The sequence below is a fragment of the Watersipora subatra genome, chromosome 10 (genome assembly GCF_963576615.1).
Source record: "Watersipora subatra chromosome 10, tzWatSuba1.1, whole genome shotgun sequence".
Classification (NCBI taxonomy): Eukaryota; Metazoa; Bryozoa; class Gymnolaemata; order Cheilostomatida; family Watersiporidae; genus Watersipora; species Watersipora subatra.
The window spans coordinates 15,035,667-15,048,891 of NC_088717.1; the positions used below are offsets into that span (position 1 = coordinate 15,035,667).

Sequence of the window (13,225 nt, forward strand, 5' to 3'; positions counted from 1 at the left end):
GGATTTTAAGTTTATAAACAATAAAATACATATAAACTGCTTAATCCTTTCTAACATCTTCCCAAACTCACTCTTTCGGCCCTTCCAAAAGGAAAAAAACTACACTTAACTCTTTTAATCTAAAGACTGTACAGTGACTGCAGTAATAATATTATTGAAAAGTTTTTACTTTTTATCAATTTCACTTGGTTTAGGGTCAATGATTGCGGTAATTTTACGATAAATTAAAGAGAGAACACAACATCAGTGTCTATTAACATTGTATTTTTCTTTTTTTAGTCAGCAAGGTTTTTTTGCAAATTAAAAATATCTTGAATGTTTAAAACAAAATTATATCTTTATTATAATCAGAGCGGTGTCATTTATCCGTCCGTCTAACCCTCACCAGGGTTAGACGTTTCGGATAAAAGATAACTTTTGACGAGACTCGTGACATTCAGCTTGGTATACTCACACTCGGTATACACCGCCTTCAAGTATTTCGGAATTTTGTAAGCTTTATTGGCACACCTGATCTCTCAAGGTATGCTAGACTGTCAGGGTACTAGTACTGTATATACCTATAATAGTGATAACCATAAACGCCACTTTCTCTCTCAAGTGTCGCAAGAGAGGAAGCGATTTTTAAGACAAACTACAAGATTCTCGTTGTTCAAATTGAATTTGAGAACTTGCACCGAATTGACACTTTATGTTATGTGGAATTTTTTATGTAATACAATGCAAAAACTCCACATAAATTCCTTGCTTTATCTGGAATTTACGATATGGGAGGTATACGTTATAAGAGCGTCTATTGTACAAAGAAGACATGAAGAAATATACTCGTCATCTAACCACAAGACTCGCAAAACGAAAGACAAATGTAACAGGTAACGATAATAGAGAAGAGAGAAGCTAGCAGAAAGACCTCTTGAAGACTGTTTCTCTAAAACATACAATCATCTAGTGAAGAGAATATAAACCTAATATCACAGCATTATGACTCGACATTATGCATGTTGAATCAAAGGACACTCAATTTTCTATAAATATTTAAACAGGAAAACAAAAGAGATTTACTGTCATGATTATCTGCATTTCATGAGTATGTTAACCAATATATTTCATAAGAGTTGTCCTACCAATAGAGGAACACCAACTTTTACCCATAATAAAATAGCAAGATAGCAATCATTCGAATAATTAGTTAGTCTCAATGTATAGATATAATGTTGCTCCGTGTTCTTATTTCAACTTCGTTGTGGAATCGTACAATAATATTTGAAGGAAGTCAAAATAAGAAATGTACTTATAATGCATAAAATGAACAGATACCAACAAACAAGTTCCAAACATAACCAAAATGAGTTTTATAACTGGGACAAAATTAGAACATAAAAATGTTGTAACTACCAGGCATTTCTTCGATAAGTCCAAAACAACACAGCATACCTTCGGCAGCGATGTCTCCCTGCTGTTCCTGGCCAATTTTGGATATGATGGGAACAACTTGTAATGCACTGTACTTGGCCTCCATTCTCTTTACTTGCTGCTTCAGCTCGTCTTCTCTCTCTTTCTTTCCCATACCTGTGACCATACATATTACTTACTTGTGACCATACATATTACATACCTGTGACCATAAAAATTACTTACTTGTGACCACACATATTACATACCTGTGACCATACAGATTACAGACCTGTGACCATGCAGATTAATTACTTGTGACCATACATATTACATACCTGTGACCATACAGATTACAGACCTGTGACCATACATATTACATACCTGTGACCATACATATTACATACCTTTGACCATACAGATCACATACTTGTGACCATATAGATTACGTAAATGTGACCTCGCAGACAACATACCTGTGGCTATACAGATTACATACATGTGAGCATGCAGACCATATACCTGTGCCCATATGAACTACATACCCGCCAGCTTATGGCATATGAACTATATAGATAACAGAGTGCAGCATACCATCAGTAGATACATAACAAAAGAAACAAAACAGCTTTCACTCACCTTCTTTCATCTGAACAAAAGGCTTTGGGATGTGATTTTGGAAGGCAGATGCATGCACTAAATCTACCACCTCATTCTTTGACTACAAAAGTGCAATGTATAGCAAATCGCTTGTGAGCAGAAGCAATATGTAAGATATGCAGTATATCTACTCATCAAATGCCTACAGAGTCTACCAAAGGAATGAAAAATTGGGAAGATAGACTTGGATTAATCAACATCGCTTCAAAAGAGTTGGCTTCATATTTGTCATTGGAACGGAACAGCCTATATTTTAAAATGCAAACAATTGCTGTAAACTAAAATTGATTCAAAGAACCAAAGCAGCAATGTACAATTAAACATCTACACACACCAAGCCAATGCATTCTGGGACTCACTTAATATGTTAAAATTAGATATGCTAGAGTGAATAAGAATAACTGTTGATTCATTCAACTGCCCAAAAATCTACACTAACCCTCCTGGATAAATACTCATGGATAGTTATGTGTAGCAGGAAAGCTAATCTATTACAAACACTAAATGTAAAAAAACTTAATTATTAAAGCAAAAATCAATTACAAACTTTATTTTTTAATTGTTCCTTACAAAACTGTGATGTTTCACCAAAGTTCTTATATTGTAAAAATTATTTTGAATATTATATATTTGTAGGAATTTAAAATCTTACATACGAAAATTGGTTCACTAAGGTTTGATCGTATAAATAAAACATATTCATAAACCGAATGGGCAAAGTTCTCAAATTATAATGCATGAAAGACTTGTTTCTTAAGGGGGGACCTTCAGTACCTCCCAACCACAACAGCATTGTGAAAGCATTCACATGGCATCAAAACATTTAAATCATGAATTAAGATCAATTAAGATCAATTAAGATCAATTCCACAAACACTTTGATGTAAAATTTAAGTCAATATTTGTCTGGTCAGGCGAGGTAGTTTCCAACATATGATGTCCAAAGTTCCCAAAATGGTGCAGTTTTAAAAATAAAAAATCACGTAGGAATAAAATATAAAAATAATTGAACTGTAATAATAATAAATAGATAATTGAACAATGTAAATTAAATTAACTCGCACTATATATAATGTAAGTTAGAGAGGAACTCATGCTGGATACTTCTACCATTGAACCTAAGCACAGTTGAACCTCCACTTCCATTCACACGTCTCATTTAAAGTAACAACATTTACAACTTGTTCTTACAGATTATTACTTAATTAATTTAGATTTTATATAAAATTTGAATTTTTACATTATTTTTTAGTTTTATATGTATTTTTTTAATGCTATATGTAACTGCTTGAAGTATTTATCATTTCTTTTAGTCTCTGTGACAAATTAACATAATATAATGTATTCTTATAAAAATATCGGCTCCAACATAAAATGGTTCGGCATTTGAAGAAAATGACATGAAATCATTTTGTTATCAACATTACACCTACCTATCACCTACCTATCATACCTGTTTTGTGTGATTCAGATAACTGGCGATATTGACTGCTTGTCTCACTACCATCTTCCCACTATTCTATGTTGAATGTTTGAGACAAAAAATTAGAATAAAAAGATATTTGTTTTATTCATTTACTGGTACACATCAGATCAGCCTTAGTACACATGCATCTCTCTATACAAAGGCACATGAGATGACTGTTTCTTCTGTTTTCTTTATATAAACTATATGTTCTTTATATAAACTAATATAAACTATATTTTCTTTATATAAACTATATGAATATTGAATAATAAAATACCATTTACAAGAAATGAATGCTTACCAAGGCTTGCTCCAGCTGAAGAGTGAACAACACGGCGTTGCCAACTTCACGGAATGCCTGAAAGACAACAGTCCTGAGGTCAGGGAACTGGACTATGTCATCAAGCTGACTCTGATAGAAGCCAAGGATACCTCTAGAGCCATAATCGAACCTCTGCAGTCTTATAACACTGGGAAGCACCTTGCGCAAGACCTCACAATATGCTGCTATGTTGCTCTGCGAGTCCGCGCTGCCTTGCACCTGAATGACATGACAGACACTACACTAGACATGGTCAACACTATGGTATGTCAAGATGTCTTGTAGAAACTCGAGCTATTAGTGAAAGATGTCTTGTAGGAACTTTAGCTATTGATGAAAGATAATACACTAGAAACGGGCCACACTATGGTAGTCAATCAACCTTGTAGGAACTCGAGCTATTGATGAAAGATTATACACTAGACATGGGCCACACTACGGTAGTCAATAAACCTTGTAGGAACTCGAGCTATTGATGAAAGATGTCTTGTAGGAACTCGAGCTATTGATGAAAAATGATACACTACACATTTGATTGAAAACCCCAAACAAAAAAGACCTACTCTGTACACTTAAATAGCTGAAGCTAATACACCAATCAAGTAGACCTCGCGGTATTTAAATGCTCAGGTGGTTTCTTGCATTTTACACGATCAACCAAAAGCATGCTGCACAGTATAGAAGTTGCAGGGCTATAAAGCTTGTTGTAGTGCCAGTACGAATATGGAAAACCTTATGGATATTTTATTGTAATAACTGATTGTCAATATAGCTTGTAAAGCATAACTAGAGTAAAACTGGACATGAGAATTACCAAATATTTTAAACGACATATTGTTTGTCCCTTACCATACCGTATGTGTCCATTTTTATATAATTTTGTAATTTCGTGGTATAATTTCAGTTTATCCAAAATAGAAACTTCAAAAGAAGTTCATCGATGAGCAGATCGCTAGGAAGGAAATCCCTAGCCAAACATAAGACAAAAAAGGATGCTGTGGATGTTAGTACTAAAGCTACAATGAGCTATTTATCCGACCAATGAACCGATCGCAAATGGCTTATCTTTAGATTCTACTCATTTCCAGAAGGAAGGCAGCTGCGGTTCAATTTTAAACAAGGGTCTACAAAGCAGTTAAATTAAATTTCTTTAAGGTAGGTACTGGTTTAATAATGTCATAGTAAGTCTTTCAGTAGCCAGAAACTGATTAACTATTCATGCTAACTAGGAATACAATTTAGTATCTTGACAAAAGTTTGTAAAACAACGAGTAGAAGTAATCCAAATTTTGCTAGGATAAAAGGGAGCAGGGAATGAGAGTGCACTTTGATCATACAGGGTAGTAATAATACAGGGTAGTAATAATACAGGGTAGTAATAATACAAGGTAGTAATAATACAGGGTAGTAATAATACAGGGTAGTAATAATACAGGGTAGTAATAATACAGGGTAGTAATAATACAGGGTAGTAATAATACAGGGTAGTAATAATACAGGGTAGTAATAATACAGGGTAGTAATAATACAGGGTAGTAATAATACAGGGTAGTAATAATACAGGGTAGTAATAATACAGGGTAGTAATAATACAGGGTAGTAATAATACAAGGTAGTAATAATACAGGGTAGTAATAATACAGGGTAGTAATAATACAGGGTAGTAATAATACAGGGTAGTAATAATACAGGGTAGTAATAATACAGGGTAGTAATAATACAGGGTACTAAATTGACTTACTTGCAGGTAAGATATCCAACAGGTGTAATGAATATAATGATACAGATATAGAGGTAATAACAGCAATACATAAACACTGCTGAAGCATCAACCCTGGGAAATATTAGTGTGATATATTAGTGTATTTACTGACCAGGCACTGGATGATCTTGAGCAACTCTTCAATGACAACAGCTATTCCCTGGTATCCAAGCAGTTTCACTATAGCGTTGAGGTGTGGAGCACCAACAAAGTTGCTGTACAGAGAATATACATCCGCGAAAAGCTTGTTCAGCATCTGCATCGGACAGCCGAGATAAATATGAATATATACAAATATATAAAATATGTATATAATAGAGGCAGTATTTGCAGTCTCTTGTGTAAAAGTGCTCAATAATAATAGAGTGTGTAAGATTAAGTAAGATGAAAGGTCAAGTTCAGTTTAAAACAATTTTATTACTAGTAGTTTCATATTGCAAAGCAATAATCAAATAAAAAAATAAATATATATGTATATATGACTGAGACAGACAAGTTAGCATGTTTCCTAGACACTAGGACAAGATATGATAAGAAAAAGCGCATTAATTCACCTTGTTACCCCAGGCATAGTGATGAGCCATACTTGGCGGTTTGTCTCTCGGTACAGCCTCACCCATCCTGTAGTTTGTCTTCACGTATCTGTTGGTTGAAGCATTGAAGCAGTAGTTGGGGAGAAAATCATAGTTGAGCTCCCAGAAAACATGCAGCGTTATTCGTCCGTAGGGGGCAGCCACGTTATGATTTGCCTCCCGTAGAATGGCCTCGAAGTCACTTAGTCTCAGGTACTTGGACAGTAACTTATGTGTGAACTTGTTGCACTCTAGTAGTCCATCTAGCTCCTATAAGAAGACTAAGGCTATCGTACAGATCAAAATTATGCTTTATGCGTGATGTTGGCTCTTGGTATCATTCAATTTCCAAACTAAAGATTTTTAAAAACTCTTTTATTACCCTAATAATCAAAATAATAACAATCATACTAGATAAGCTATGATGTTCTGCTCCGACAAAGTTAATCCTACTTTAGATGCGAGAGAGGGCGCGAGAGAAAGTGAGAGCAAGAGAGAAAAAGAGAGAGACTGAGAAAATGAGAAAAAGTTCACTCCTCACTCTTGACAATAATCATGGAATATCTACCGGCGACATTCTTGACATTGAGTAGATGCCTGATCACATAATTCGTAAAAACAATGGGTATGTCCTACATAACTTGCTCTGGAATACTAGTTAAATAATTGTTTTGTTTGAAACAAACTTTTAAACTTCCTAAAAAAGACACGTGCAACATCTCCCATTACATTAGGACTGAAAATATATAAACTACGAATGGTCAGATAAGAACATGAAAATAAAGACCAATAAAATGGACTAGCAACTTACGACGATGCCGGTAATGTCACCGCTCTCAAAACGAGAGATGGCAAGGTCGACAGACTTCTGTAGCGCTGTGTTCACTCTCTGTCCGATCAAACGATTCAAGTCAATAGAGCGACCGAGGAGCTGGACATGTCTTTGCTTTAGGATCGTTTCGTACCGGTTAGCACCAGGAAACTGGGGATTGATGTTGTGTGAGTAGCACTCAGCCCTGAGTCGCTTATCCAACAGAATACTAAAATATAACCCGACATCAATTCATACAAAACAGGATGTTTGAGGTCATCAGCCAATTGTGTCACTTCGCTGAGAACCAAGCATGTAGAAAAAAAGTTTTTGGGAATGCAACAAGTTTTTGGGAATAAGCACACAACAATGACAAATCTTTTTACAATACAGAAAAATGACTTATGACTGGTCAAATTTATAAATCAGCCATTAACATTTACACTGACCAGTCAGATACCAAGTGACACTACAGTGACAGGTATTATGTGGCACTAACCTGCCAGCGAGGTGTTTATAGTAAGCAAATATTTGATCAGCAAGCTTGTAGACAAACTGGTCAAAGCAGAGGTTCACTTCAGCTTCAACCTAGAGAAATGGCAAATTCATCTGACAGAAATAATGTCTCTATAGTATACAGGCAATCACTGTCAATTAGGTTGATTGATAATAACCATTAATATTTTACTAGTCAGCCAACTTCCCAACAAGAATGAACACAATTTTACAGCATCAGAAATTGTAAAGTTTCAACGTTACTATGTTGAACATTTATATTGATAATCAATGAAATCAACTGATAGCCATGAAATAAAAACTTAAGCATTAAGACATGCTACTAAACCAAGCTATAAATTTGTTTTCTAGTTAGTAACGAAAAAACTACAAGACCACAACCGGAAGAAAACAAAATTGACAGAGAAAAAAGGGCAGCCAAAAAGGCAATGGCTTCTTGGGAACTATGGCTGTTAAGATGAAGGCAAGAAAAATGGGTAATAACGGTTGAGTCGGAATTTTGCTAGGAAAAGAGAACCAAATACTGACCTCATCATAAAGGAACTGTTTTTTAAACTTTGTTAGTGCATAGTAGGCGCTGTCGTTGTAGAGATCAAGAGGGTAGAGTACATACTCAAGCATGGCGCTATTTTTTGTGTCAAGAATGTGATCTGTCAATATCCAAGGCATGGACATCTCTATGGGAAACTAAAGAGGAAAGGAAGCCAGTGGCAACTTGCATACATGACCATTTCGATAGTCAGTATAAGAACAACAGATAAATTTCGTGCAATGCAAGCTCCTATCAAAAGATTTTCTGTTCTGCCACATCATATACGAGCAGCTCTGACAACCAATTAACAAATTAAGTTCAGGAAATGGTCAAATATATGAACTAGTGAGTATAATGATGAGCTCTACTAAAAGGCTCCTCCCTAAAATCTGACTAATTATCAACCAGCATGATAATGTTCTCAGCACTTGCCAAATAATGTTTTTTTAGAGGAATACAGCTTTATAGTGAATGTCATATAAGTTGTCATCCAATCTGCTGAAGAAATGGGTAAAGTTTTGGTGATTCACCAATTACTGTGAATGCAAACATACCTGTATTCTTTTACCCATTGTCATCTCCAGAAAGAACTCCCGATACCAGAGCTGGGACAGATCACTGACTTGCCTCAGAGAGTCTGAAGGCGGGCAAAGAAGGAATATTAGACATGATGTGTCAAGTGTATAGCCTCAGCTCCATACTTATAGCTATACATTAAGGTGTACTATATTCATCTACTAATATTCGTCCTAGAAAAAAATCTCTATAGGAACCTGAATAAATCGGCTACACATGGTTTTCATACGCTTAAGATGCATATAACACTCTGTTGGTGATTGATAACAGTTGATGGCTATAAAAATGACTGAAATTATCATATGATAAACGATTGCCAACCAACTGAAACTTACCGCTGAAATTGAGCAAGTAACTCCAGAAGAACGACATTTTGTGGAAGTTATCGATATCTGCAAGGTGCTGTTGGTCCATATCCTTTTTTGGAGGTTTCTTACCACCTCGATCTGATATGAGTGACTCGAGCATAGTCCTCACCATGTACAGCTGCAAGAAACTATGGTCACTGATGGGGCATTGTACAGAGAGGTAGTTGGCCACTAGCCTCATTCATGGACATGGTAAAACAGAGTAGATTCAAATATAGAAGAATGAGACACGGTACAAAAATCCAACTTTCAACTTCGTATTTCTCATTGTTGAATGGTTCAAGATTATAGCTTTTGTTGATTTGACTTATTTAACTGTCTGTAGAATAATTTATTCATATAATTGGGAGTATGTAGTACACAACCCTGTAAGCTTTTCAGATACTAAAAACCAAACGAATTTAATAGCTCCCAACAGATGTAGACTACACCTATAGACTAGAACAAGCTTATGACAATATACAACTGTATACGATTCACTCACCTGCGTGCTTGAAGGTCCGACATTTCTCCGAGGAACCTGCTGCACCTTGTAGTTATCATCTTTCTTGCCTCTGAGGGCCGGGTCATCAACTGGCTCCACTCCTCTAAACCACTCAGCCGCTGTTTCCCTCACAGATACCAAAATGCTGCAATATCCAAAAACACTTGTAGAGCTTTACTTGTTGAACTTGTGTCAAAAAACTTTTCGGATAACCACATGTCATTGAAAATCTGTGTGATTTGGGCAACATCAAATATATGCGTAAACTAGCTGGCCAAAATCTAAAACTTAAGCGAATCATGGAGTTGAAGTTTTTGCAAAGTCGATCACTCAGCCTGGCACTAAACTAACAACATGAACCACACCAGTTTCTTAAGTCGATCACTCAGCCTGGCACTACACTAACAACATGAACCACACCAGTTTCTTGAGTCGATCACTCAGCCTGGCACTACACTAACAACATGAACCACACCAGTTTCTTAAGTCGATCACTCAGCCTGGCACTACACTAACAACATGAACCACACCAGTTTCTTAAGTCGATCACTCAGCCTGGCACTACACTAACAACATGAACCACACCAGTTTCTTGAGTCGATCACTCAGCCTGGCACTACACTAACAACATGAACCACACCAGTTTCTTAAGTCGATCACTCAGCCTGGCACTACACTAACAACATGAACCACACCAGTTTCTTAAGTTGATCACTCAGCCTGGCACTACACTAACAACATGAACCACACCAGTTTCTTAAGTCGATCACTCAGCCTGGCACTACACTAACAACATGAACCACACCAGTTTCTTAAGTTGATCACTCAGCCTGGCACTACACTAACAACATGAACCACACCAGTTTCTTAAGTCGATCACTCAGCCTGGCACTACACTAACAACATGAACCACACCAGTTTCTTAAGTCGATCACTCAGCCTGACACTAACAACACGAACCACACCAGTTTCTTGAAACAAATTTATACTTCTGTTTGACAGTGTCAAATTGGATTGTCGGATCTCTTAGCATAAGATCCTACCTCCTTACAAGCTCCTTTTCCTTCTTCTTGATGACCTTACGCAGTGGGTCTCTCAAGCTAATCTGAATGAAATCCTGCAGGTCAGCATGTACACTGCGCCTGATGGCATCCATGAATATAGTTTCCATTCTTCCCATTAGCACCTGGTTCGTAGAGGACAGACTATTGTCAAGAGAAACAACTTCCAAAATAATGATACATTTGTCTGTTTTGCATAGAGATGGTTGATCATCTGTGTTTCAACATTTTGAAGATATGTTGTGTAGCCTGCTTTGACTCATCCAAGTGAGCGAGCTAAGAAGATTTGAACCTTTCCTACAATGTTCATCCTTAGAAGAATTAGCTCTAAAAATAACCCTGTGATGATTGAAAATGGTGATCGATGGAGATATCAACTGAGTGAGCAATGGCCTGTTTGTATTGAAGACCGCATACTGTAATTTAACCATGGCTGCTATTATCGATTTCCTATAGTAAATTTAATTTAACTCCGTTTTATTTCAAAATTAAAAACTTTAAGCATAAACAACCTAGAAAGAATAGTTGGCAGTGTAAATTGATAGTGACAAGCATCCAGAAAAGGGAAAATGTGCTGAGTATGTAATTAGTTCGTAAGTCATCCTACATTGGTTATGTCCATGACAAACAACTGACATTTCCAAATATTTGCTACGTATAATCATTCTCCCGTCTGCATGAAAACTCGTCTGCAAGGATGTCTTTAAAAGACTTATGAACTGACAAAGCAGTGATTGCTATTGCAAGTAATTGACATCAAAGCAATGACTACAAGTGAAAACAACTCGAGAAAACAAAGATAGTAAGACAGCTAAAGAAAAACAAGAAGACATGCGACACTTCTTGAAGACACTTCTTCGCAAGAAGAGATACGCCAAGAATGTTGAACACCAACACATAAACTAATCTTGACTCTTGATAACCCCAAACCTCCTTTATTTAAAGTGCTGTGACAAGAGTGTTAAGCAAAAGTCATGTATAACCCAGCTTAAGTGATATCATATTATATTACAAATAGTCACTTATATGAATGAAAGAATATGCGGCTTATAACATAAGCCACCTCACTGCCATTTCGATCGGATTGAAATAAAATATGCATCTAAGTTATCACTAGAGCATTTTAATAAGGGCTAACAACTTGACAAGTTAGGCAGGTACCTGCAGGCCTTTAATCATGGCAATGATCTCGACAATGGCAAATTTCTCCTCAGATGTGTAGTTGTAGCGGGTAGCTCTCTCGTACTCCTCAGCTTCGGGTGGACACTGGTTATTCTGGTGGTGGTCTGTAGGATGCAGTAACTTCCAGGAGTACTAGACAAGATACCATATGCAAGTTTGAAGAGATTGAAACAAATGCATGATGCTGAGAGTTCTGGTTTACCCGATTCCCAGAAATTTATAGAAATAATAATGAGATATCTGTAAAGAAGCTATATCTTTATGATGGCAGCTGTAATATAGTTATCAGACAATCACTGTTAGAACATGCGTATCAGTAATACCATGTACCAGCAAATGAAGCTTTACTATAATAAGAACCGTGTTTGTCCGTATGTCCAAAACCACTGTTGATAGTTGGGAAAAAATGCATCATACGAGATTTGAACTCACAACTTTAGGCATGGTGGACCAACAGTCTTACAACTGCGCTGGTCACTAGTATGTACAGATAATTGTAGGTGTGGGTATTACAGCTGATGATCTCTCAAGACACATTAGACTGCTGGGGTGCTAGTTGTCAATAACAACAGAACTACTACACAAGATAAAAAGAGAGCTACTACATGGCTTTCAGCAGATCTATTATGGTGAAACTACTTGAAGGTATATGAAGTATATAAAAGGAAATATAAAATTGTCAACTATAAATTATGTCACAAGAAGACCGCCATAAAAGGTCTAAGGAAAAAAGCAACTATACCAGCTCTGTGATCGTGCTGTTCCACGAAGAGAGGAGCTTGAGGCCCCGCAAAGCCAGCTCCCGCTGTTGCTTGCACTCTTTGTCACTCTGAGGCTCATCCTTCTGAGTTGTTGTGATCTCATTGCTAACCCGTGCCAGTTCTGTCACGTAAGTGATGTGCTGGTCCCGTAAATGCGGCATCAGACCTGATACAATATACAGTTGCATGTATGATTATGCTTATAATGATTATATCTGAGGTGCTAGACTGACATTAACATGTCTGACAATAAAATATCACAGCGCTAAATGGTTAAATGTCTGGACATCAAAACACCATCACTCAGTGATTGGGTTTATTGCAAGATATTGGAGCATAGGTTAGCAAAGAGCCACTATCATAGAGGTATAAGATTGGATAGACCGAATTTTTAAACAAGGTTACTTTTACAAGCACCTAATTACCCATTCTCTATGCTTCATATCTGATAGGACTGAGCAAGGTTCAGCCAATTAGAGTAGTCTTGCAATTCATTAGAATCTAAAGCGATGCCGGTCTAGCAAAGGTCTAGCCTCACAACAGAAAACTAGCATAGCATAGGATAGCTGTAAAAACTGGGGTTTGACTGTATTTGTGTTACCTTTGAATTCTTCCAAATTTGTACATAAGAATACACAAACCTTTACTTCCCTCTAATTCTTTCAAGGTTTGCTTTGTATACCACAACACTACATGTTGGAGCAAATAGTAGAAAAAAAACATTGTATTTCATTTACTTCATTCCACATCTGAAGTCT

The 13,225-nt window shown here is 36.5% G+C and overlaps 1 protein-coding gene across 1 annotated transcript in view; it reads right to left on the reverse strand.

The window, feature by feature from the left end:
- The window catches only part of LOC137406181 (cytoplasmic FMR1-interacting protein-like), a 29,043-nt gene that overhangs the window by 5,907 nt on the left and 9,911 nt on the right, over positions 1-13,225 (reverse strand). Inside the window, exons 9-22 of the mRNA XM_068092714.1 lie at positions 12,449-12,633; positions 11,686-11,838; positions 10,507-10,649; positions 9,464-9,608; positions 8,947-9,097; positions 8,590-8,672; positions 8,032-8,190; positions 7,487-7,575; positions 6,988-7,216; positions 6,159-6,446; positions 5,717-5,860; positions 3,822-4,061; positions 2,032-2,113; positions 1,435-1,569 (exon numbers count right to left, since the gene is read on the reverse strand). Of these exons, the coding sequence (XP_067948815.1) occupies positions 1,435-1,569; positions 2,032-2,113; positions 3,822-4,061; positions 5,717-5,860; positions 6,159-6,446; positions 6,988-7,216; positions 7,487-7,575; positions 8,032-8,190; positions 8,590-8,672; positions 8,947-9,097; positions 9,464-9,608; positions 10,507-10,649; positions 11,686-11,838; positions 12,449-12,633 (2,226 nt within the window). The remainder of the gene's footprint in view (positions 1-1,434; positions 1,570-2,031; positions 2,114-3,821; positions 4,062-5,716; positions 5,861-6,158; positions 6,447-6,987; positions 7,217-7,486; positions 7,576-8,031; positions 8,191-8,589; positions 8,673-8,946; positions 9,098-9,463; positions 9,609-10,506; positions 10,650-11,685; positions 11,839-12,448; positions 12,634-13,225) is intronic.